This window comes from Typha angustifolia, chromosome 7, assembly GCF_048772165.1.
Source record: "Typha angustifolia cultivar Huaian chromosome 7, ASM4877216v1, whole genome shotgun sequence".
In the NCBI taxonomy this organism is placed as follows: Eukaryota; Viridiplantae; Streptophyta; class Magnoliopsida; order Poales; family Typhaceae; genus Typha; species Typha angustifolia.
This window is the reverse complement of record NC_133245.1, coordinates 2,047,339-2,071,778: the sequence shown is the minus strand read 5'-3', so window position 1 is coordinate 2,071,778 and position 24,440 is coordinate 2,047,339. Positions and strand designations below refer to the sequence as shown.

Here is a 24,440-nt window from a genome sequence, read left to right as displayed (position 1 = left end):
AAAGGTATAGTAGTTATAAAAATAGTTTAACCAGTGTTAATAATAAGTTTGTTGTCCAAAGTATTTGGTCAAATATTTTATTAATTTTTTTACCTAATAAATAAAAGAAGAATAAATTGTTAATATAAGTTTAAACCTGAGCGGCTTCCAAAGTCCAACCAACTGTCGTCTTCCCATCCTCACGTTGCGTGCGCTACTCTATACTTCTCTACTCCAATCCATTCCCCCTTCTTCAATAAGCGATCATGGAAGCTATCCTCTTCCTTCCTTCCTCCCATCTCGTTTCCACTTCTTCCTCGCTTCCTTTCACCATCCCTTTATCTCCCTTCCCTCCTCATCGCCGCCTCCTTCCTCAAAGAACCTATCTCTCGTCCTCCTCTTCTCCCACCCGATCTCACGTTGTCATTTCCCGTCCCTCTGCCACCGCCTCCTCCTCCTCCTCCTCCACCACCACCACCACCGACGCCGCCGCGTCACCGTTCGACGCCGCAGACGAGGGCAAGTTCGACTGGTACTCCCAATGGTACCCGGTAGCCCTGGTCGCCGACCTCGACAAGCGCGCCCCGCACGCGAAGACGGTGATGGGGCTCGACCTCGTGGTGTGGTGGGACCGGGCCGCGGGGAAGTGGCAGGTGTTCGACGACCGGTGCCCCCACCGCCTCGCGCCGCTCTCAGAGGGACGCGTCGACCCCTGGGGCCGTCTCCAGTGCGTCTACCACGGATGGTGCTTCGATGGGAACGGGAGTTGCAAGTACATCCCCCAGGCGCCGGCGAGTGGACCGCCGGTGAGTCTGTCCGTTTTGCTTCGGTATGTTTCGCGGGAAATATCCAATTTGACTTTTTCTTTGGTTGCTGTTTCTAGTTTTAATTAATGGTTTCTCTCTGCGATTTACTTAAAAGATATAAATTCATGAGAGTGTCTTGCACCAAAGCACCAGTTAGTGCGAAGGATACCATAAGGATGATAGGCTGTACCAGGATATAGATCATTGATGTGAAAAGTGTAAAATTTGGGCCTGAAAGTAGTTTTTACGGTTTTAGTGATTTGAATAAATGGGGGCTGTGATTCCCTGTGGTTTACAACTTGGAAGTTGCTAGGTTGTAACCACTTTCAATTGGAGCTGGTCAAGGCTGACTAAAACCTAACCTCTTTCTATATATTTTTTTGTATATATTACTGTCATTGGAGCACATAAGCAAGTATGAATCGTCATATATTTAGGAAACTGTACTCACTCAATACCTCTGTTTATTTTGATAAGTGCAGGTTCATACAAACAATAAGGCTTGTGTAGCAGTTTATCCTAGTATTGAACAGAATAAAGTTGTATGGTTTTGGCCTAACGCTGATCCTCAGTACAAAGATATTATAGAGAAGAAAAGACCTCCATTCATTCCAGAGATGGATGACCCATCATACACATGTACCACGGGGATAAGAGAAATTCTATATGGGTAAAAGTCATCCTGTGTTATACTTGCACAGAATTACTATGGAAAATGTTTATGAATGCTGTTGTCAAATTGGACAGTGCTCTTTCAAACACAGAGATATACTTCTATAGTCCTGGAAATTTTGTTTATTGGTACTTTTTTTGTCATTTCACCATGTTCTTGTTGCATATAGCTGCTGCACCCCTTTAGTTAGCACATACATCATTGAAGTACATATGTTTCCTAACAAAGGAATTGAATGGTGTAAATTAGCATTCTATGCAGCCACTATATGGACCTACAAAACAGTGTATCTTGATGATTATGAATGAACTCGCACCCTTGATTGTGCTTTAACAATCTTCAAGACTGAAGAGTTAATTGTAAGAGCTCCAAGAATATTTTGAAACAGATTTTATGCATATTCAGTGGTTCTTCGTGCAATTATTCTTATAGGAAGTTTAGCAGAATAATATTTTTTCCCTTTCTTTGTTGGGTGAAATTTTTCATTCATCTCTAGATAAGTATGAAACTCAAAGTAAGCAGTATGCTAGGTATTTTCACTTTTTGTTTACTTATTGGGAAACATGATTGGATAAGTTTACTTCTGCATGGAGTTTCAGATGCACAGAAATCAAAGCTATTAAGCCTCAGGAAGTATTCATGATTTTTCACCAGTTTTTCCGCTAATTGTAACATTTATTTGTTTCTTGCTTGTGCTTTGATATCTTTTGTTTAAAGTTTTGAAAACATGATTTCCCGAAAACCCAACTCGACTTGTAACGCTGTGGACATAGGATAGCCTGATGTACTTTTGAATCTGCTACTTGGAAATGCTGTTAACTCAAAGCTGTTTATCACGTGATTTTTAATAACAGCTCTGTCAAACTAATCATGTAGGTCTCCAATGCAGACCTTTTTTTTGCCATTGAGTTTATGCAGTATTAATTACCAACTGCAGGGGTTTTCATCTGCAGTCATTAAGACTCAAGAATATGTCTTTCATTTATGGCCTGAAATGGGCATTGACAATACTAGATTGACATTTCAGTTATGAAGTTCTGGTAGAGAACCTTATGGACCCAGCTCATGTTCCCTATGCACATCGTGGAATACTAGGGGCTCGGAGGCGTGTGGAGCCTGGCAGATACGTACCTTTCACTATCTTCTTTGTAGTCTCAACAGAATTACTTGCTATATTGGCTCGTCATAATTTGTTGTTAATCTAAGCACATAACACAAGATTCTGTAATGTGAGATGTTCAACTGTATCATGCTCTCAGTGCCTTCTGGATTGTCCTATATTTCTTAACGGAATTCATTTACTAAAAATCATTAACTGATATTATTCTTGCACAGCTGAAGTTGATCGAGAAGGAGGTGGACCTATAAATATGAAAATCGAGGAATCAAGTAAAAGTGGCTTCCTTTCAAAGCAGGATTTAGGCTATTTTAAGTTCGTAGCTCCATGCCTAATCTATGGTGCAGGATCAAATGATAAACCTGTTAAACCCCAAGATGTAATTACTCATTTGGCTAATAGGATATGGTGCTCAATTATTTTCCTTCATTTTGACATCTAACTTCTGATTCAGGAGATTTCAGCTGAAACTGACCAGAAACAACGTAGATTTATTCTCATATTCATGTGTATTCCAGTTAGTCCTGGAAGAAGCAGACTTATTTATGCATTCCAAAGGAACTTTGCAGTTTGGGTAGACAGATTTGTTCCACGGTGGATATATCATGTGGGACAAAATCTTATTTTGGATTCAGACCTTTATCTTCTACATATAGAGGTAACATCATCATCCTTTTCAATAGTTTGAGAATTTATCTCATACTTTTTGAACTAGAAAAGTCATGCTACTACATAGAGGCATTCTATCACTTATCCAAATACTAAGAGGCATTCTATCATCAATTTCATGGTGGGATCTGTCACTGTGCACTTTAGCTATACATAGATTTACTGCATTAGTTTAGAGAATCAAAAGTGGCTTTTTGCAAGTAAACTTGAATGTGTCATACTTCTATTTGTATCTAGATTGTGAATTCTTGTTCAGTAATCGATTAGTCGATTCTCATATGGAAGATAATGTTGCATCTCACTTCTCAATAAATGATACAACTATCAAGTGCAGATCCATTTACTTCAACTTGTTTGGACAACCGACAGTCATAAATGGTGACCATAGTCCTCTTTTGTGCTTAGCAAATCCTTAGTGGATGAGCCCTTCTCAAGCTATATGTGCACAACATTGACCAAATTGGTTATAGGCTAACAGCTTTTTTAAATTCTCTGAACTACAACAATCATATTCCTTTTACCGTTCTCTGGAATTATAAAAAGTTATCTAGAATGTTCTGTAAACTCTTTAGTTTTTTTTTTTTAAACTTTTGGGTATATTACTTCTAGAAATTTCCTGTGTATCATAATGACAATATCCAGCTTTTGTGGTTTTTTGGCCTCTGATCTGAATCAGACGTTTTGCAACCGCAGGCAGTAGTCAATGAATTTATCCTTTTTAATATATTAAATATTATTCTTAATCTACATGAGAGCTTGAAACTGGATAGGTATGAAGCAGGATATCTCTCGGTATGATACCATTGATGCCCAGGAACATGATTCCTTGACAGATATCATCAGCCTAGGGACATGATTTCTTGTTGTATATGATTAATTTCATTTCCATGTATAAGCATGGAGCTACTTTGTCATATGTCATGTCTGTTTGGAGATAATATCAAGCACGATTAGATTGCTGTAATGTCCTTTTAGTTTTGCTAACTAATAGTTCCTTCGCAGGAGCGTAAGATTGCCAAAGCTGGCCTTTCTAATTGGCAGAAAGCTTGTTATGTGCCAACAAAGTCAGATAGCATGGTTGTTGCCTTCAGAAACTGGTTAAGGAAATACTCAAATTATCAGGTAGACTGGGGGACAATCGATACTGAGTACCTTCCACCGACTCCTCCCAAGGAACAGCTTATGGACAGGTAAGCTAATGCAAAGAGAATATTATTCTTATCCATTCCACTGTTGACTGTTGAGGAACTCAAGGTGTCCACTAAACAATTTCTCAAATTGTGACAAGTATTCTAGATGCATATATAAATGCTTATACATGACCAACACATAGTATGTAGTGATTTCTTCTAGTGTTGAATATGCCATTGTTCTAACTGACGTTCCAAACAGTTTTAAATATATGGGGAAAGGCTGATTGAGGGTAGGGTGTACAAGATCACGTGGAAATGAAAATACTTAGCTTCGCTTTAGAAGAAGGCATTTATCTATCAGTAGAGGTCCAGTCTACTCGAAAAATGATTCTGATGGAATGCCAGATTGTGCATCCATGCAGAAATTTTTAAGATGCTAGACATACCTACAAGTCTTAATACATTTTGAATTCATTCCATTGTCCATAAAAAAATCTCTTTACTATTTAAGATGCAAACATTTTCTTCAGCTACCTTTTGTTAGAATCTGTTTTTACTACGTTGTCCGCAAAGGTATTATTCTCCATTCAGTAAACATTTTCAAGTAGTCTAATCTGCCATCTGGTTATTATATGTTCTGTATTGTTAGCTTATATAACATGTTTTAAGCAATCTGAGTTAGTACTCTTCCCTGATGTTTCTTTTAGATACTGGTCTCACGTCGCGCAATGTAGTAGCTGCAGTGCTGCATTAAAAGGCCTGAAGGTCCTGAATGTTTCTCTGCAAGTCGTCTCGCTATCCTTAATTGGAGTTGTTGCAGCTGCCAAGCATAGCTTTACATCGGCCATCACAAGAACTGCATTAATCTCGATGGCTGTGTTGTGTTTCATGACGTCGCAGTGGCTATCTCATTTCATCAAGAAGAACTTCTATTTCCACGATTACAACCATGCTTTCAAATGATTACTCTAGTAGTGAAGAGTATCTGCATACCTGCATTATTGAAGTAAGTTAGCTGTTTATCTTACATATGCACATAAACAAGCATTGCACACTGTCTACTACTCAATGGTATTATACGGCTGCTATTATGCTTATGTGGTATACTAATCTTGTAGTTCAAATAGTGTCAATCTTAAATTAGCACTCTATAGAGTTTCAACTTGCTTTTGCCTGATGGTGAAGAGAATAGTTTGATTGATTTGTTGTAATTCTCTCTTTATCATTTGCAGTTGACTACTGAAGTACAACTTGTCAAACCACTGGAATACTGCCATACAGATTGATTGAAGGCTACAAGGATAGTCAATATCTTTTAACACATTGTCACAAATGGACATACATTGTTTAGTGAGTTCATGGCTGATTCATATCCTCTTTTGTGAAATTGAACCAGAAAGGATATAGTGAATATTAAGTGAATTAATAATTTTTTGCGAGGTTATTTTAAGTACTGCTCGATGAAAAAAAATAATAATTGCCGTTTAAACAAAGATATACTAATGCATATGCTAATGATAGTGCAAGATGGATTAACAAAAGGAAACGACTCTACCAGAGGAATTAGTCAAGACGGCATGCATTCACATCGAATTCATCGCAAGTCAACTATGCAAGAAAAGGAAAAGATATTAACTTAAAAAAAAAAAAATACTACCATTGTTTTCTTCGTCAACATGTTTGTTCCAAATCCAGACTGCCTTTATCTATAGCCTTCTAATATTGTTAGGATGAGGAGGATACAAATTCCAACATTTACAATGGAGTTGGAAATTAAATTGTTCAAATATAAGTAAAAACTAATTAATCAACAATGGTGGTCTAATAATTAATTCTCATCCATATTCCAATTGTTCTTCCCCTTTGGCCCAGTAGGTCCTTCCTCTCCAAGCACCTCATCAGGAAGACTAGAAATCAACTTCTCCAATGCACTCCTAATCCTCTTGGGTAGAAACCTCTCCACTTTGTTGAGCTCATCTGCAATATTATAGCTTATCTTTGGCCCCCACTCCCTCTCATAGTCCAGCCATGCCGGCTCGCCGGGGATCGCCGACCCCAAATACTCGGCGGCCGCCACCTCAAACCTCTCTCCTGTATCCATCTTGCTACCTTTTTTGGTATCATTTCTTATGCCAATTCCCAACTTTGAGTTGCCTTGCAGAACTAGCCCTTCCTTTGCGTATAATGCATGCCCATGCAGCGAAGCATACGTGACAGGCTTGTTCCCCTCTTCAAACTCCACTTGTGATGCATCCACCCACCTCCCTGAGCTATGCTCAGAGAAGTAGACCCTCCATAATTCACCATTAAAGTTGCTAATCCTAAGTGTTACGTGCTCCCAATCACCCACATGCTCTCCTATCCTCCCTAGTGAGACGTTGATGAACTCCACCTTAGCCCTCGCAGCTCCATTGAAGGGGTAGAAGATCCACACAGCGACGTCGGTGAACGTCGCGCCGAGCATCGGTTTTATATGGAGGTAGACCTTCGCCGTCGAGAGATCGCCTTTCTTGACCTTCTCTTTCTGCGCACCGTCGACCGGGAGGTCTATCCAATACTTGCCGTCGTTCGAGCCGCCTTGCGGGAGGTTCGAGCCATCGGAGGCGATCTTGGTCGGATTTTGGTTGCCTTTCTGGTAAAGAAGAGCTCCATTGTCAAAGAACCAGCTGACTGAGGAGGGAAAGAAGGGCTCATCCGGGTGTAAGTAGACCCAAGGGGAGTAAGCTTGGAATATAGCCTCAATTTGGCTAAGGTTAGGCATGCAACTTGTGAAGTTGGAGCTAGTATTCTTCAAGCAAGCTAAAGATGAAAGCTTTGGAGAATTACTAGCTTGAGCCATGAAGGTTCCAACCAACACACCAAGTGCTTGTATTCCTCTAGTTGATGGCCTAACGCCATTGACACTGAATCCATCCTTGTCGCTGCTCCATATCGCCGCGTCGTTCTCGGATTCCTCGGTGAGATCGGCGCGAACGCAGCGGACTTGATCGACCGACGGCTTCTCCGGTGCGGCCGTGACGACGACACCCACCGCCTTATAACCTTCGGGCGGCGTCGGTAGCCAGAAGTAGCCATGCCCGTCTTGTTTAACGCTCGAGGACTCGCTGCTCCAAACGAGAGTATAATCTACAGGCATAGCGAGCGCGCCGCTGCCGCCGTCGCCGCCGCAGCCGTTGGTGGTGTCTCTCCCGACGAGGACCCAGCCGAAGAGAGGCCGGTTGTTGGGCTGAGCATAGCAGCCAAGCATGGAGTAGCCACTGGGGAGAGGTGAAGGGTTGAAGAAGGTCGCTCCAAGATCATCCTGGCCTCCTTCATGGGTAGCCCACACCTTGCTGAACGTAGAAACTTGGCATACTTCTAGTTCATCTCCAAGGCTTATACTTCCCTTGGCAAATCCACCACCTATGTAGGAATAACTCCAAAACTTTAGCTAAAACTAATTTATTATGGAATGCATGAATCGATCATAAGTTGGTTGATTAATATTAATTACCTGATGGCCAAGATGGTAGTGGGGAGGGAAGGCTAAAGGATGTCTCAATGGGGAGAGTTGCTCTCTTCTTGGAGATGAAAGAAAGGAAACTTCCCATAGTTGGAGAGAGAGTGGAAAAGAAAGGAGAAACAAATGTAGAGATTTTAGGTGGTGGGGTTGAGGAATTTATCCTTTTCTGAGGTTCCAATGTGAGATTAGAAGGCAAACCTTGTGCCTTGCAAGGATTCCTTATATTCTTATATAATATGGAATGAAGGAAGGAGTAATTGTAGCGTGCAAGGAAGAGTACAACTATCTTGGTGGTTGGGAGGTGCACAAAGCCATCTCCTATTTCTAGTGCTAACTTCCCTTAGAGATTTTGAGTGTCTTTAATTTTAATGGTCCCTAATTCCTTTTATATATGCTAAGAGATAAAGGTAAGTTTTATTAAAATATAAATTATAACTAAATCATTCAATAAAATATATATATATATATATATATATATATATATATATAGCTTTATCTATCCTTTGAGTTAAAGAATTGCTCTTGTTCAGCTCCTTTAAACTTATTTATTAAAGGAGCTGAGTCGATCTTAATTATAATTTCAAGTTGAACACGAGTAAACAGTTGGCTAAATTGACAGCCCTAAATATCATGAGTTCAAATCATATAGTACCCATCTGGTTAGAGATAATGGTTGAGTTAACAAGTTAACTTGATAGGGATTAGGGAATAATACCATCGAATATCTCCATGGCATAAATACCATCGAATATCTCCTTGGATATAATTGCATTAATTGCTTGATGTGAAGCATGAAATTGACTTGCAAATTAGTTATATATATATTGTCCGGGTTATTTCACTTCTGAAATAAAGCCAATATTAATACTGTGTTATATATATATATATATATATATATATTTATTTATTTATTTATTTATTTATAATGATAGCTGAGGAGAAGAGATACAAGAGGAATAAAAAAATAGAGATTAAATGATCGAAATTATAGTTTATTAAAATAATATCTTTTAAAAAATAAATATACAAAAATATTAAATGAAAGATAAGAGGAGCTAGAACTAAGTATTACCATACTAAGTACAAATCTAAGTAGTTTTTTATTTATTAAAATCAATATAAGGAGGATTGTACTTAAATGAATATATTTTTATTCCACATGCTAACATGGGCTTAAATACTGATCATGGATATAGACTTCCAAAGACCAGGAGGCATAGTTAGATATCTGCATGCATGGATGGATAGATTTATTCTCTGATGTATTACCAACTTTTATTTTTTGTTCTACATAATTAGAGTAAAGATATAACGTGACACAATCGATATGTCTTCTGTCTTTAATTAAATGGTTGCCACACGCTTTGAATTAAGACGCACGAATGTGTGATCGATGATGGAAAAATAAGTTTAGTCCTAAGTGCTAATTAAGTCCTCTCATCACACCACATCCATGGGTTTAATTTTGAAGCTCCAAAAGTATCATATGAAGCATAAACAAATCCAAGTAGGTGCTAATGTGAACAATCCCTCCATCATTAATTAGACTTGCCATCTACATACACACATAATTATGTTATTAGATAACAAAAATATATATTTAATATAGAATAAGAAGTAAGAGCAGGCTAGTTAACTGAGTTTGAACATATGACAAAAGAAAAACTAGCTATAATATGATATTAGAAAATAAATTGATTTAAAAACTTAAGTTAACAAAGCTAACAGTACATGATCATGTGGATGTCACCTGCAGACTAAATTATATTAAGATCTCTAAAGATTTTAAATCACATACCTTTGGTTCAATTAACCAAGACATGACTTAATTGGGCTGAGTGACATCTATATACAGAGAAGATAAATAGAGGAGGGACCCTGAAAATGAGAGAGTTACATATTTCTTTTAATTCACCTTGCAGAACAAAAGGTAGGGGCTTGGGTGTTGTTCCTAAGTTGCTTCAGATAAAGCCCACTATCTATCACAAACACCAAATTAATTTAGTAGTATACATGTAAATGGAATACTACTCTTTACTAGCTTCATTCCCTTTATGCTAGTGCATTAATGGATCACTTATTTTGCACTCATTTTAAAGCCCTAATGAAATACTCCAAGCCAATAAACAAGAAACTATATATAGTAAGAACATATATAAAATTATTCCACTACATATATCTAAGCTTTTATTTATTTTTTGTTCATCTAATGTTAACCCTAATATCTATTGTTTATCTAATATTAATCTTAATATCTATGAGAAAATAATTAATAGGATTCGACACTAGACTACCGTAAATGGACGGCCTACTATGTATATAATTGAGTTCTATGACTACAAACAAAGGCCAGATGGAGTAACCACAGCTCGCTCCAGAAGATGGCAACCAAATAATTAATTAACACTCTCACCTCCATCTCCTTTACACATATATAAATATCCCATCACACTTATTGCTAAGTACTAATCACAAACAGCAGCACCAACAACAACTAGTTCTCCATGGCCAAAGCCTCCATTGATCTCTTGATCATAACCCTCTCCTCCTCCTCCTCCTCCTCCTTCTTCTTCTTCTTCTTCTTCTTCTTCATCTCTCTCTCCTCTCCCCAACCTCTCCCCATCAACGTCTGGCCCAAGCCCACCACCTTCCTCTGGCCAACTCCCACCTTCACCCCTCTCTCCCCCTCCTTCCAAATCCTCTCCCCCTACTCCTCCCACCCTCACCTCACCTCCGCCGTCGCCCGCTACTCGGCGCTCCTCTTCTCCGAGCACTACAACCCCATCGTCGCCCCCGCCGTCAACCTCTCCGTGCTCCAACCGCTCCGCACCCTTACCCTCTGCGTCGCCGACATCTCCGCCCCCCTCCGCCACGGCGTCGACGAGTCGTACACCCTCTCGATCGACGCCTCCGCTGGCGCCGCAGCCTTGACGTCGGCCACCCCGTGGGGCGCCATGCGGGGGCTCGAGACCTTCTTGCAGCTGTCGTGGGGCGACCCGCCGGTGGTCGCGGGCGATGTCTACGTCGCCGACCGCCCGATCTTCGGTCACCGGGGGGTGATGCTCGACACGTCGAGGAATTATTATCCGGTGGAGGATATCATGAGGACGATCGACGCCATGGGTTCTAACAAGTTGAACGTATTCCATTGGCATATAACGGACTCCCACTCGTTTCCCATAGAGCTGCCGTCGGAGCCGAAGCTCGCCGAGAAGGGGGCGTACGGGGAGGGGATGAGGTATAATGCGGCTGACGTGGCGGCCGTCGTCGACTTTGGGATGAGCCGGGGAGTTAGAGTGATGCCAGAGATCGATGCTCCCGGTAAATCTCGTTTCTTACATATATTTTAAATTCAGTCACCGTCTTTTTTTACGTAGTCATGTCATGTCATGCAAATCAAGATGCAATTCTTCGAGGATTTTAGGAATTTGCTACGGTTGGGTGGTCGGAACCTTATCATTGGCTGCCAAATCATCCAGCATGCAGTAAAAATAAAAACATTATTTTCTTGCTACAAATATGGCATGCTCTTATTATTCATCATTTAGTACCAATTATATATATATATATATATCAAGTTACTCGAAACTTCCAAAGGTAGGAAAAGCCGGCCTAAGACAAGCAGACAAACTAATTACTTAGTTATCACGATAACAAAGTAACTAATATATGTCCTTTCGTCTTAGGCCGGCGTTTTCATTTAGAAACATCCTTTCGTCTTAGAATAAAGTTTTCTTCTATCAAAGTAAATAATAATAATAATTTTGACGTTAACAATTTTTTTTAAAACTTCTTAATTACAGCCCACACAGGATCATGGGCCGAAGCCTACCCGGAAATTATGACTTGTGCTAACATGTTTTGGCTACCCAACGGACCGGAGAATTGGCCGGACCGCCTTGCGTCGGAGCCCGGCACCGGCCACCTGAACCCTCTCGATCCCCAAACCTACCAAGTCCATGAAAATGTGATCAAAGACATAGCCTCTCTTTTCCCAGATGAGTTCCTCCATGCCGGTGGTGATGAGATCACTCCAGGTTGTTGGAACTCAGACCCATCCATCCAGGCTTATTTATCCGATGGTGGAACCCTAAGCCAACTCCTTGAGCTCTTTCTCAACCTAACTCACCCCTACATTGTGTCACTCAACAAGACCGTGGTCTATTGGGAGGACATCTTGTTAGACTCACAGATTAGAGTGAATTCTTCAATGATCTCACCAGAGACAACTATTTTACAAACCTGGAACAGTGGACCTAACAATACCAAGCTCATCGTCCAAGCCGGTTACCGGGTTATCGTGTCGTCGGCCGATTTCTACTACCTGGATTGCGGCCACGGAGATTTCGTCGGGAATGATAGCTCCTACGATCAGATTGGAAGTGATGTGGGCATTGGAGGATCTTGGTGTGGTCCATTTAAGACATGGCAAAGGGTGTATGACTATGACATAACTTACGGGTTGACTCAGGTCGAGTCTAGTTTAGTGTTAGGTGGAGAGGTGGCATTGTGGTCCGAGCAGGCTGACCCAACCGTGTTGGATGCTAGGGTTTGGCCTAGAGCATCAGCATTGGCCGAGGCATTATGGTCCGGTAACCGAGACATGACCGGAAAGAAGCGATACGCCGATGCCACCGACCGACTGACCGACTGGCGGCATCGGATGGTAGGAAGAGGAATCAATGCGGAGCCAATTCAACCTTTGTGGTGCAGGACTCATCCTGGGATGTGCAACTTGGTTTATTAGTTAGGTTGGAGTATCAATTGGTTTTAGTATTTAATTTGAGATGTTTATTGTACCTTAATGTTAAATCACTTGGCTGAGTGAGTTCTTCGTGGTAATCTCTAATGGACAATACTTGAAATTGGATGGCATTCCCTTGTTCATCACAAGGCCATTATTAAGAGGAATTTTTTTAATGCAATATAGCAGTTCATAATTAATTACCTTCAATTATTGCTTACATTAATCTAATCTAATATGGCTAAGAGATCATTAAAAAGTTTCCCTGGTGATGGGAGAGGCTGGCATGTTCTAATAAAAAGGGAGGCTTGCACGAACCGGCATACTGATAGCAAACTTATTATATCGTTTATAGTTTCATCTCTTAAATTAACTAAGACACTTTTTGTAATATTAATGGCTAATAATTTAGTAATTAGGATGCCATCATAGAAATGTTAATTTAAATATATATTTTTTAAAACTAATAAATTATTCCCTTAGACGCATGCATGTTGTCGTCTAGCTTCAGTCCCTCCGATGCTCCCAAGTGGCGAACTTTCGTGCTTCCATGACTTGGTATTTTATTTCTTATATGGGCGTTGACCGGGACTTTTGGACTTTGCTAATCTACGTGGGACCTACCACAGTTTTGTCTTATTAGTTGCATCCTCCCCTATACTGTTACTACCCTTGCATTACTTTGAATAAGAGCAACGTTTTCTTTCATTAATTATGCACCTTGGTTTCCATAAATCGTTATTGCACCTGTAGATTAATATAGAGAAATTCTCACTTTCTGATAATTAAAAATATATATATAATGGCAATCGCTGCTGCAGTACAGTGGGAAAAATGTATTAACTCGTGAACATAAAGTAATGAGTTGGAAATTGGAACCCGAGTTTCTCTTATGAATAATAAAAAAATAATAGAAATTCTAATTTATCTCAAAAAAATAGTAATAATAATAAAAGGGTAATACAGACATGCCCAGCATAACATTCCTCGGCCAATCATTGGAAGCACCTCCTCCTTCCACTGAAACCCAGTCATCCAAACAAAGCTCTATAAATTTTCCAAAGAGAAAATGGACATGGACATCCCCTTTTCTCCTCTACCTTCCTCTCTCTCTCTCTTTCTCTTAGTTTTACTACACAACTACTCCTCCCTCCTGTTCTCAAACACCTACTGCAAGCAATGGAGCTCCACTTCCAGCAACAAAGGCACCACCACCACCACCAACAACAACAACAGTATCAAATTCCAGTCTCTAAGCCGAGCAAGTTCAAAGGACGGAATAAGAGTAGCACTAACAAGTTCGTAGGTGTAAGGCAAAGGCCGTCCGGGAGATGGGTGGCAGAGATCAAGGACACCATTCAGAAGATCAGGATGTGGTTAGGGACCTTCGAGACCGCCGAGGAGGCGGCTCGAGCCTACGACGAGGCCGCTTGCCTCCTCCGAGGATCCAACACTCGCACCAACTTCACCACTCATGTCTCCTCTGATTCCCCTCTGGCCTCCAGAATTCGCAGCCTTCTTGATCATAAGAAGCTCAAGAAAGTTGAATCTAATTCTACTACTAGTAGTGTTCGCACTACCACTTGTTCAGGTACTGTGACATGTGAAAGTAGTACTAGTAGTAGCATTGTAAGTGCTACAGCTCTTTCCCATGAGAAGAAGCAAGAGACCCAGATGGTGGATGAAGCCGACAAGCCATGTTTCAGCAATGGTGTTGAAGGATTTCAATTAGTTCCGCAGCAGTTAGATTACTCGTGGGCGTTTGAGCCTGCGTTCGATCGCCTTCCGGTGTTCGACGGACTAGAATTGCCCAACATTAGCCAAGAATTCTCGGAGTTCGATAGGATGAAGGTGGAGAGGCAAATATCTGCGTCGCTCTACGGGATGAACGGAGTTCAGGAGTACCTCGACATGGTGCACGATCCTTCCGATTCGATATGGGATCTCCCCCCATTGTGTCATTTGTATTGTAGAATTTGATGCGTTGATAGGACTAGTCCTTTCATCTTGTTTTGTTTTGAATTTGGAGACCAATTTCATACCAGACTTGTATGAGATTGTGTTGGTTGGTAAGCAATGTAATGCAAAGGAGAGAAGTTAAACTTCAAGTGGAAGTACAAAAAACTATTTATTGTTATATCTTTTGGAAATATTTACTTCTATCAATATGACGGTAAATCCGTTAAGAGGAAGGTTTTGCTTTACGTTTTACATTTCTATTAGGAATTCTGATGAATTTCTAAGCAGGATATATGATGACTTGGGCTCAATAGTAAGCTATGAAAGCAAGCAGACAGAGAAGGAGATTTCTTAATGAAGTAGGTGTTGGTTGCCACATAATAGAACAAAGATAAGTTGTCTCAATCCTGTAACTAATGGCAGTTGGTGATTAGAATGTCAAACCACTTTGCTTATGAGTAACATATCGCTTTTGGAGTTGTTAAGTTTAGATCATGATGGTACAAAATAAATGTGAAGCAGAACAGAGTACATGGATGTAGATCAAATATAAAGATAGATAGAGGAAGAGATTGACTGCACTCTCGGTAAAATTTCAGCATATATAGAAGCTAATATTAAAGTTAGCAGAGATTTAATCATAAATCATCTTCCTTGAATGTGCTTTCTTTTTTTTCCAACTATAGCCAACTCTGGAACATTTACTATATACCATTGGAGTGGAGAAATGACACTTAGAGCTACTCATTACAGGCCTTAGATTTCAGAAGTTGATCAGCAAAACTGTACTTTTTTTAATCTCTTTTCTGAGCCATTTCTAATGGAATAATAAGAGTTGTCCATTGATATGTCTGAATAAACTGATACATATGTACTTCATAGTTCATATAAAATTTCCTTCGACAAAGAAACAATTTGGAGTGGGTCGTATACCCGACTGACAAACCAAAGACTACTTAAACTATCGAGTGTTTGGAGTTATGATTGAAGGTAGGATAGATTTGTCTCTATGGGTAGGTTGGAGTAGTTGCAAACCTAACAACACTTTTATGCCTGATAAAAGTCTCCTTGGCTGTCATACCCTCAACTGATAGCTTAACATGGTCAGTGACAAGTCCAATATCATGCATATGCAATCATGAATTAGTAGAATGTTCTCTCTCTCTCTCTCTCTCTCTCTCTCTCTCTCTCTCTGTCTACAGCTATTGGATAATAATAAACTTAATTTGTTCACCGAAAGCGAAGGTTATTCAAGATTTATGAATACAAGAAAGAGTCATAAATAATTAGTATGATGAGTTTTCGCTGCTATCAATCTGTCAATATCCTTTTATTTTATCCCATAACTTTCCATATTATTTGGCAAACCCAATTTAAAAACAACAATAATATAATCTTGCAATTAGATAACGGAATTTATGGCGAGAATTACAATTAAATTTGCCACAAGAACATACACGCATGTACCCTGTGCATTAAGACAGTCTACGTACAAGGACCACATTAAAGGCACGCATGCGTACACTATGTAGACATTTTTTAAGCCACCCCTCCCAGTTTCATGCCAATGGAACTTATCATCAAAGAAGAGGAAAAAGAACTTAAAAGGAAATAACATGTTGAATCAAATATAGCTGGAACAATATTAACAATCACAGAAAACGTCAGATACAATAGACCACAATACAAAAGCAAATCAATGTATCAGCACTGTGAAATGGATAGACATCAGACAGAGTATATACTGATTACAAGCAAATAACAAACAATGACCACTAATTGACTCAAACAACTCAATAGTCTTCTCCCTCATCCCCATCATCATCTGCACCCTCTGCTCCGACTTCCTCGTAATCCTTCTCAAGCGCAGCCAAATCTTCTCGCGCTTCAGAGAATTCACCTTCTTCCATCCCTTCACCTACATACCAATGCACAAATGCCCGCTTCGCATACATAAGATCAAATTTGTGGTCAATACGTGAGAACACCTCAGCAACAGCAGTGTTGTTGCTGATCATGCACACAGCACGCTGCACCTTTGCAAGATCACCTCCAGGCACCACAGTTGGTGGCTGATAGTTGATACCGCACTTAAAACCAGTGGGGCACCTTCAGACAATAAAAAGGAGTCAATAATGTAACGTGATGTCATTAAAGGATAGATAAGAGTGCAGAATATTATAATTGTTATAGTGGCAGCTCACCAGTCAACAAACTGGACGGTCCTCTTAGTCTTGATGGTTGCAACGGCAGCATTAACATCCTTGGGGACAACATCACCACGGTACATCAAACAACAGGCCATATACTTGCCATGCCTTGGGTCACACTTTGCCATCATGCTTGAAGGCTCAAAAACAGCATTAGTGATCTCAGGCACTGATAGCTGCTCATGGTATGCCTTCTCAGCAGAGATAACAGGGGCATATGAGGAGAGCATGAAATGAATTCGAGGATATGGTACAAGGTTCGTCTGGAATTCTGTAACATCAACATTAATAGCTCCATCGAACCTCAGAGAGGTGGTCAGTGAGGAAATGATCTGAGATATCAACCGGTTCAAGTTGGTATAGGTTGGCCTCTCAATATCAAGAGATCTCCTGCAAATGTCGTAAATGGCCTCATTGTCCAGAAGAACAGCAACATCAGTGTGTTCTAGCAAGGAATGGGTAGAAAGGACACTATTATATGGCTCCACAACCGCTGTAGAAACCTGTAAGCAAGGAGGGTTAGCAGGATAAGTCAGGAGTTTGTTAAGATAACAAAAGGATAAGGATGTATACATTTAAAAAATGAGAAAAACCCAACCACCGCTTCTGATGTCCACATGTACCAAAACATACAACTAACTATTTTTCTCATGCAAAAATCATGGACCACAATGGCAAATATGCAGATGACTTGTTAAAATCAGTTGCATGCACAAAATGTTTACCCAAAGCCTGAAGATGTAGGAAGAAGAAACTAAGAGGCACATATTCCAAATTATACTTAAATCTACTAATAACAATTCAAATCTGCTATACTCATCCACTACTTAATTATCTCATACATAATCCAACTTTTAACACCAATGAAAATTTCTGGCAAACCAAATATTGTCATAACAAAATACATCATACTACTGATAAGAAATCACCTAGAAAATAATTACAAAGCGCACAGAACATCATGAACTTGATACCATAGTCATTTCAAATTTAGATAATTTACAAGCTATGTTAAGAATATGAACATGTCATACCTGTGGGGAAGGATAGATGGTGAAGCCAAGCTTAGATTTCTTCCCGTAGTCCACAGACAAACGTTCCAGAAGCAAAGAGCCCAAACCAGATCCTGTTCCACCACCAACAGCATTGAAGACTAAAAAGCCTTGCAAGCCAGTGCAATTGTCTGCCAATTTCCGCACACGATCAAGGCACAGATCTACAATCTCCTTCCCAACTGCAGCACGCAAGAACAGTACAATTTAATCTCAACACAAGGACGACAACAAACTGGATGGGTGGAAGAGAAAGACACGTTACCTGTGTAGTGGCCTCGCGCAAAGTTGTTCGCAGCATCTTCCTTCCCAGAGATGAGCTGCTCTGGGTGGAAGAGCTGGCGATAAGTGCCGGTCCTCACTTCATCAATGACGGTGGGTTCCAAATCCACAAAGATGGCCCTTGGCACATGCTTGCCAGCACCAGTCTCGCTAAAGAAAGTGTTGAATGCATCATGTGCAACCCCAACCGAGGTATCACTGTGGATCAATCAAATCATGAACCATCAGCCACACAATAAATTCCTCATGAACAGTTCGAAAGAAGATCTAGCAATAGGCTGCATATGTAACTATGTCAAATGATAACTCTATAGGCGCAGACGAACAAAAGAGGGAAAGAAATAGTCTAAAGATTGAAACGCAAGAAAAAAGTGAAATTTCCTTAAAATTTGGAGACATATCTCGACAGCCAGCACAAAAATTAGTCCCTAAACCGACACTGCAAGCATATGTCACATAAGAGGAAACATTTACAACTGTAAAGAACCAAATTAAACCTCAATCTGCTGGAAATCTTCGTCTGAAATATCACACTCGAACAATCTTTCACCTTTTTCTCTTTCTTAAAGATCAACAAAAAGGAAAAAAAAATTCTCCATTTAAAGCTTGAAACTTGAATGACAAGGCAATGAGAACGACATCTGGACAAAATTCCTTCACCAGCAACACAAATAAGCATTCCAACAAACATCCGATAGGCACAAGATCTCGCCACCATTAACCCCCATCAACTCAATTAATCAATGCCGAGATAACCCATATCATCCCAAGAAGAGAAGAAGGGGAAAAAAAGAAGAAAGAAACTTGACAGAAAAAAAATCCAGACCTGGGCATGATCCCATCGGGTTGGATGCCATGCTCGAGGCAGTACAACTCCCAGCACGCATTCCCCACCTGGATACCGGCCTGCCCGATGTGTATGCTTATGATCTCTCTCATCTCGAACCCTAATCTGAACCCTAACTCTTTTTCCCTCTCACCGGGACGAAGACGACGAGAGGGAGGAAAGGAGAAGAGGGGGACGAGATTTGCTTTGATTCCGAGGCACCGCTGCTTTTTTTAAAGGACGTCACGAGAATAGCAACCCTGACCGAAAAAAAAAATTAAATAATAATTTGCAGACCACTACCTACAAGTGTACCTTATTTGATACAAGCCCTTTAAATCTCAAAACATTACCACTAATACGTGCAAAAGAGAAGCCCCTTCCCGAGAAGAGACTAAAACATAGGCGTTGAAACGCAAAGTAAATAAAGAGACCATCTATTAAAAAGGATTCCATATTTGGTCTGGCGTCCGGGGCGTGGGGCCCTCCTGCTCTACCAATTGGCCCCGACATAGGAACCCATACTTTTCGATAAGTACGGGAGTACCCCTCGCCATCCGAGGATGTTCGATCTCACTGACATGTCAATTGGTATTAAGACAAGGGCATAATAGGAATAAAAGCTTGTCTTCAGCTTGCTCCGCTGGCTCCAGCGGATCGGTCAGGGCGGGCACGTGCTGGGATCACTTTGCTGGCTGCCTCCATCTCCTTTTGTCGGCAAAGCCCTCTAATTTTCAACATATTACGAAATCACCCCACTGCTAAATGATTAATCCGATGGCGCGAGGATTGCGATTTACGACCTAATCCACCTCCTTCCCGGACCCACATAAGCAAACCGAATCGATGACGTCACCGTATCGTAAGCTTGTACGATTAGGCTAAATAATAAGACTAATTTTTTCTAATATATAAGTTTATCTCTGTTATAAATTAATAACACTCAACCATTAAAATAATATATATATATATAGCACAGTGGAATTAAAGCTTCACTGTCAAGTACTCCTCCATTTAAGGAGTAGGGTGGAAGCAAGATAAGCTATCTAATATCCATATTAGATGTGTATTAATTATAAGATAACATGCTGCTACTCACAGGAAGGAAAGAAGGAAGTAGCTACTTTTCTGCCAGATAGTCTTATAACTACTCTTGAGTACCCTCTTTTCCTACTTTGTTCTTTATCACATGGATGCATGGGGGGTTACAGACTGTAACATGCATGCTATGGTTGGCAGTCATATGCATAGCTCTATTTCTTCGATAAATTATATGCTTTTATCCTTCTGAACTCTGATACATAGAAAACATTGGGCAAGGCAAGTAGAATGTTGCAGCATTCCCTTGTATTTTGCATACTGTGGATGGTGGTGTCAAAGGAGTAAAGATTGAGATGTTGATGTTGATATTGATGGCTTAGAAAACACAAGAGTGGTTGTTGTTGAAAGTGACTTTCAATCTCTTATCTTGTGTATTATCAGATTTTTCAGTCACATTAAAAGACTATTTTATATGATGCTATTTTGAAGTCGAGATTAAACTGGTTAGTAAACAGATTGATCCTGTCTCCATTCTTAGTATCAGTTTAGGCTCTTCAAAAGTAGTCTAATTGTAGTGAAAGATTATTCTTTCTACCGTCCATGAATGTAATCGATAAATTTTTTTTTGTTTTTGTTTTCAAAATAATATGTTTCATAAATAGGTGTAATAATATCCACGCTGGTTATATCTATTGATCGAATTTGAGTTTATGGATCTTCTTTAAAAATTAAATTAAAAATAAACAAATGGGATAAAATAAAAATTAAACGGCTCTCTAAAAGGGCCTAGGCCCAACCAACCCAAGCCCAACTCTTGATTGAGTTTGGGCCAAACCTCCCAAAATTAAAGAGGATTGAAGATTTGGCCTAGTATTTTGTTTTCTAATAGCAGCACAAATTAACAAACATCAAAGTCTTATGCATAATAAACAAGTGGATTAGGGGTCCATTTGTCGTTACTAGTTGGTAGACAACTATATGCTTATAAACTACTACTTAATTATAGTTCTTATCTACTCAATCCACAGTTTGATTCTATCCAGGGTTTATAGATTTTAGGGATAATTACATTTAACCCTCCTAAATATTATTATTATTATTATTATTATTATTATTATTATTATTATTATTATTATTATTATTATTTATATACATACTGAACTTATTTATTATATCCATAGACCTTCTAAAGGTGATAGTTTGGAGAGTTAAAAGTAGAATTAATTCTATATTTTTATATGCAAAGAGACTACCCGAGCAAGAACAGAGACCACCAAATTACAAGCCTTTTGTTTTGATCCATCATCTCCCCTGCCCATGGCCATGGCCACGTGCTCTTTGCGTCTCCTCCTCTTCTTCTACTTCGCGTCGATTTGTTTGTCGCAATCCTCCATGGCGGCGTCATCGCTCTGCGCTCGATTGGACTCTGCCTTTCTTGGTGCGTTCCAATCCCAATGCCCTATCTGGATCCAGCGGTCTTTCCCTCTAGAGGTAAGGATTTCTTTGTTAAAATTGTTGGGTTCTTGCAAAAGTTGATCTTTTGATGATTTTTGTGCTCTTGGGTTCCATTGGGATGATGGTTTGTCTTCAAAACTGCGTCTTGGGTTGGGGCTTCTAATGGTTTGGAACAGTTGTTTCAGGATTCCATGCTCCTTTCGATTGAAATAAAGCTGTCTGAGTATAATTTGCATGAGTGGTTAAAGGATAGATTTCTTTTTTCCCTTTGCTGCTGGTGAATGTATTCGTAGAAATTTGATAGAGAGAGGATGCCAAGCATTCGTCATTGCAATCGAGTAGGAAGACTTATTTGTTTAGTGGTAAATTTGAACTATGAAAATTGGTGAAGAATCCAAATATTCTCATGGATGGCCTAATTTATGATATTAGAATAGGATTCTCATCAGTAATCTATTATGAAAGAAGTTTTGTTTAGATTGGAATGAGTTGACCCGTGATGAATGTACTGAAGCTTGCACAAAACACCATCTAGTGAGTTATTTATTTTCCCTCAGATTTGCTTGATATTGTTCATAGGGAATTTTTAATGATAATGATTTTTCTGAAGCCATATAGTGAGTTATTTATTTTATATTTAAGCTTGATTTCATCGTTTTTCCTGAAGGTGAGAGGCGAGGACCTCGACAAAGAACTGATTACGGCTAAAAATGACTCACACTACTACTCTGTTCTCTTCTATGCTTCGTGGTGTCCATTTTCAAGCAACTTCCAACCCATTTTCAAGTCTCTCAACTCTATGTTTCCTCATATAAGACACTTACGAGTTGAAGAATCTTCTACCATGCCAAGGTATCCAATGGTTAGAGTTGCTTATTGCCATCAGTTTATCTAAAGGGAGGTCATAGTGGTTGATTTTTATCTATATAATATATTTTTTTTCAGTGTCCTTTCGAGATATGGTGTTCATAGTTTTCCTGCTATTGTCCTGGCAAATGGGGCTTCAATGGTTCGATACCATGGCCCAAAGGATCTCAGCTCTCTTGTTAATTTCTACAGAGAAACCACAGGTGGTTTTCTTCACGCTATTATTCATTGGAAGGTCGACAAAAAGCAAATAAATCTAAACATAACACATTTAGCCATTAATAATTTGCATGAATGGCTCAGGTCTCGATCCAGTTGCATATATTGCTGTTGACGAGCTTAGCAGTCCAAGGGGAGATACAATCAAAGAACCTTACATAGTGCTCAGTTTATTCTTTATCCTCTTGAGGACGATGACAAGCTTCTTCCCTGTGATCTGCTACCATCTCAAAGCTTTCTGGGTCTCGCATGTCTGCATGCCAAAGTTTGGGATTGTTACTGAAATAAGCCAGCTATTGGTGAGAGTACTGCATACAGTTGATTTTAAGAGGATTTGCATCGAACTCAGGCTCAGTAGCAAGACATGGAGCTTCCGAAATGGTGCGAACAATGCTAGAGTCTGGGCTTCCTCTCTCGCTAGGTGAATCATCGTCTTCCTCAAGAAAGAGATATTTCCCTGCTGTTAACTATGGGCATGCAACACATTAGAAAGATATATAGGAATGTAAATTTTGAGGCCTCCTTTTTGTATATCAAGTACTATGTGGTCCCAGTATATGTGTCGAATGTGAGAGAATTTGCACTGGAAAGAAAAAACTCTTTAGATTTTTTATAACAATAAGATGAACTGTTTGTGCATTTCGACACAACCGTTATAAATGAAAAACAAATGTATTTATTTAGTGTAGAAAAATAAACTCACTCACTAATTTTCAGCACTCAAATGCAAATGGCCCTCGAATGTGACATTGGCAATACTTCCGCGAGTTTAAATTTACAATTACAAATTTTGGAGATCTCGAAGGTTTTAGTCAGATTAAGAAAATGGTGATCAAGTATAGTAAACTGAAGAATATCCAAAATCCATCTAAGAATGGAACGATTCAATAAATGAAAGTTCCTTTCTTTCAAAGAGGATTTGAATTTGCTTTGCGCCCCTGTCTGAGCCGGATGCAAACATTCGATATTTCGAGCAACCGGTTATTCGAGAGGCATTTCAACTCATCTCAAAGTTAAAAAAGTGAAAGAAAGAAAATTAAAATGTGAGCATCATACCATTGAGAGATGGAGATGTCTTAAGGCTGCTTGGAGGACACCATATATAGGGTATAAAAATGGAGCCCTCTCAAAAAGGCCTAAGAGAGCTCTTAAGAGCCCATCTCTGTGCGCCTCCTAACTAAGCCAAGATGGTATAGATCACCGTAATGGCTACTCAAAGAGGCAATTATTGATGAGAAAGAGAGAGATGGAGAGGAAATGGGAGAGATGGAATCCGAGGAAGAAGACGGCTGCAAGCTTTTTAGGGCTTCCAGTAACACCAAGTGAAGGCGGAGCACGGGTTAGTATATATATAAGCGGCTAAGTAGTGGTGTAATTGGATGCGTATTGTCTAATGGATCACTCAACCCGAATCCGCCAATGATTTATAACGAAAGTCCACTTATTATTTGCACTAAAAACTTGACTAAGAAGTGATTTTATTAATTTCTTTTATCATTTTTTTCCCTCTGCTCGTTGACACCAAAAATACAAATTTTTTTAAATAAAATATTAGAGAAAATTTTCCACTTAAAATATTGGATATTTTTTGTTTTATTTCTATTAGATTGACTCATCATGTCCTATTCTTTAATTTTAAAATAAAATATAATTTCATTATTTTCTATCTTCTTCAATTTAAACTTATGAGTCTTAAATCCTAGTTAATATCTATTTTACAATAATCTTATAATTATGAGGAGAGGTTTCATATTTATTCAAATAATAGAATTATTAATACCATATGAGATATTATATATATATATATATATATTTATGTCAGAAAAATTAACAGTTTTATATTAGTCTAAACCATATAAGCTAAAAATAATGCAAATAAATTTTCAAATAGGTAGTTTAATTTAGG

The 24,440-nt window shown here is 39.4% G+C and overlaps 6 protein-coding genes and 2 non-coding genes across 10 annotated transcripts; 4 read left to right on the top strand and 4 right to left on the bottom strand.

Annotated features, from left to right (window-relative positions):
• The first annotated feature begins 142 nt into the window (after positions 1–142).
• LOC140763818 (protochlorophyllide-dependent translocon component 52, chloroplastic-like) lies at positions 143–5,806 on the top strand. Of its 3 annotated transcripts, none has more exons than XM_073102182.1 (8): positions 143–785; positions 1,268–1,455; positions 2,486–2,640; positions 2,794–2,954; positions 3,030–3,233; positions 4,247–4,434; positions 5,085–5,383; positions 5,610–5,806. In XM_073102182.1, exons 1-7 carry the CDS (start codon positions 246–248, stop codon positions 5,338–5,340), a joined length of 1,692 nt encoding a protein of 563 aa, XP_072958283.1. In that variant the 5' UTR covers positions 143–245; the 3' UTR covers positions 5,341–5,383; positions 5,610–5,806. The 3 variants fall into 3 exon arrangements, with proteins under 3 accessions (XP_072958283.1, XP_072958281.1, XP_072958282.1); XM_073102180.1 differs by having other exon boundaries at positions 144–785; positions 2,486–2,582; positions 2,793–2,954; XM_073102181.1 differs by lacking the exon at positions 1,268–1,455 and having other exon boundaries at positions 144–808; positions 2,486–2,582; positions 2,793–2,954.
• Positions 5,807–6,054: 248 nt separating this feature from the next.
• LOC140763262 (hypothetical protein At1g04090) lies at positions 6,055–8,064 on the bottom strand. The gene is made up of 2 exons (XM_073101370.1): positions 7,871–8,064; positions 6,055–7,779 (listed from the first exon to the last, which is right to left on the bottom strand). The coding sequence occupies exons 1-2, from the start codon at positions 7,965–7,967 to the stop codon at positions 6,206–6,208; spliced, it is 1,671 nt and encodes a 556-aa protein (XP_072957471.1). The 5' UTR covers positions 7,968–8,064; the 3' UTR covers positions 6,055–6,205.
• A 2,319-nt stretch (positions 8,065–10,383) lies between these two features.
• On the top strand, positions 10,384–12,714 carry LOC140762115 (beta-hexosaminidase 2-like). The gene is made up of 2 exons (XM_073099732.1): positions 10,384–11,200; positions 11,683–12,714. Exons 1-2 carry the CDS (start codon positions 10,384–10,386, stop codon positions 12,624–12,626), a joined length of 1,761 nt encoding a protein of 586 aa, XP_072955833.1. The 3' UTR covers positions 12,627–12,714.
• Positions 12,715–13,607: 893 nt separating this feature from the next.
• Positions 13,608–14,730, top strand: LOC140763653 (ethylene-responsive transcription factor ERN1-like). The gene has a single exon (XM_073101938.1). It carries the CDS (start codon positions 13,803–13,805, stop codon positions 14,601–14,603), a length of 801 nt encoding a protein of 266 aa, XP_072958039.1. The 5' UTR covers positions 13,608–13,802; the 3' UTR covers positions 14,604–14,730.
• Positions 14,731–16,183: 1,453 nt separating this feature from the next.
• On the bottom strand, positions 16,184–19,167 carry LOC140763009 (tubulin alpha-3 chain). The gene is made up of 5 exons (XM_073101030.1): positions 18,953–19,167; positions 18,110–18,324; positions 17,827–18,026; positions 16,787–17,295; positions 16,184–16,691 (listed from the first exon to the last, which is right to left on the bottom strand). Exons 1-5 carry the CDS (start codon positions 19,063–19,065, stop codon positions 16,376–16,378), a joined length of 1,353 nt encoding a protein of 450 aa, XP_072957131.1. The 5' UTR covers positions 19,066–19,167; the 3' UTR covers positions 16,184–16,375.
• Positions 19,168–21,218: 2,051 nt separating this feature from the next.
• LOC140762745 (5'-adenylylsulfate reductase-like 5) lies at positions 21,219–23,592 on the top strand. Its single transcript, XM_073100673.1, has 4 exons — positions 21,219–21,484; positions 22,116–22,300; positions 22,394–22,518; positions 22,619–23,592. The coding sequence occupies exons 1-4, from the start codon at positions 21,311–21,313 to the stop codon at positions 22,957–22,959; spliced, it is 825 nt and encodes a 274-aa protein (XP_072956774.1). The 5' UTR covers positions 21,219–21,310; the 3' UTR covers positions 22,960–23,592.
• LOC140764115 (small nucleolar RNA snoR138) lies at positions 23,386–23,531 on the bottom strand. The gene has a single exon (XR_012104988.1). It is a non-coding gene; the product is annotated as a small nucleolar RNA snoR138 (small nucleolar RNA).
• An 11-nt stretch (positions 23,593–23,603) lies between the features above and the next one.
• LOC140764100 (small nucleolar RNA U19) lies at positions 23,604–23,722 on the bottom strand. The gene has a single exon (XR_012104975.1). It is a non-coding gene; the product is annotated as a small nucleolar RNA U19 (small nucleolar RNA).
• Positions 23,723–24,440: the final 718 nt, after the last annotated feature.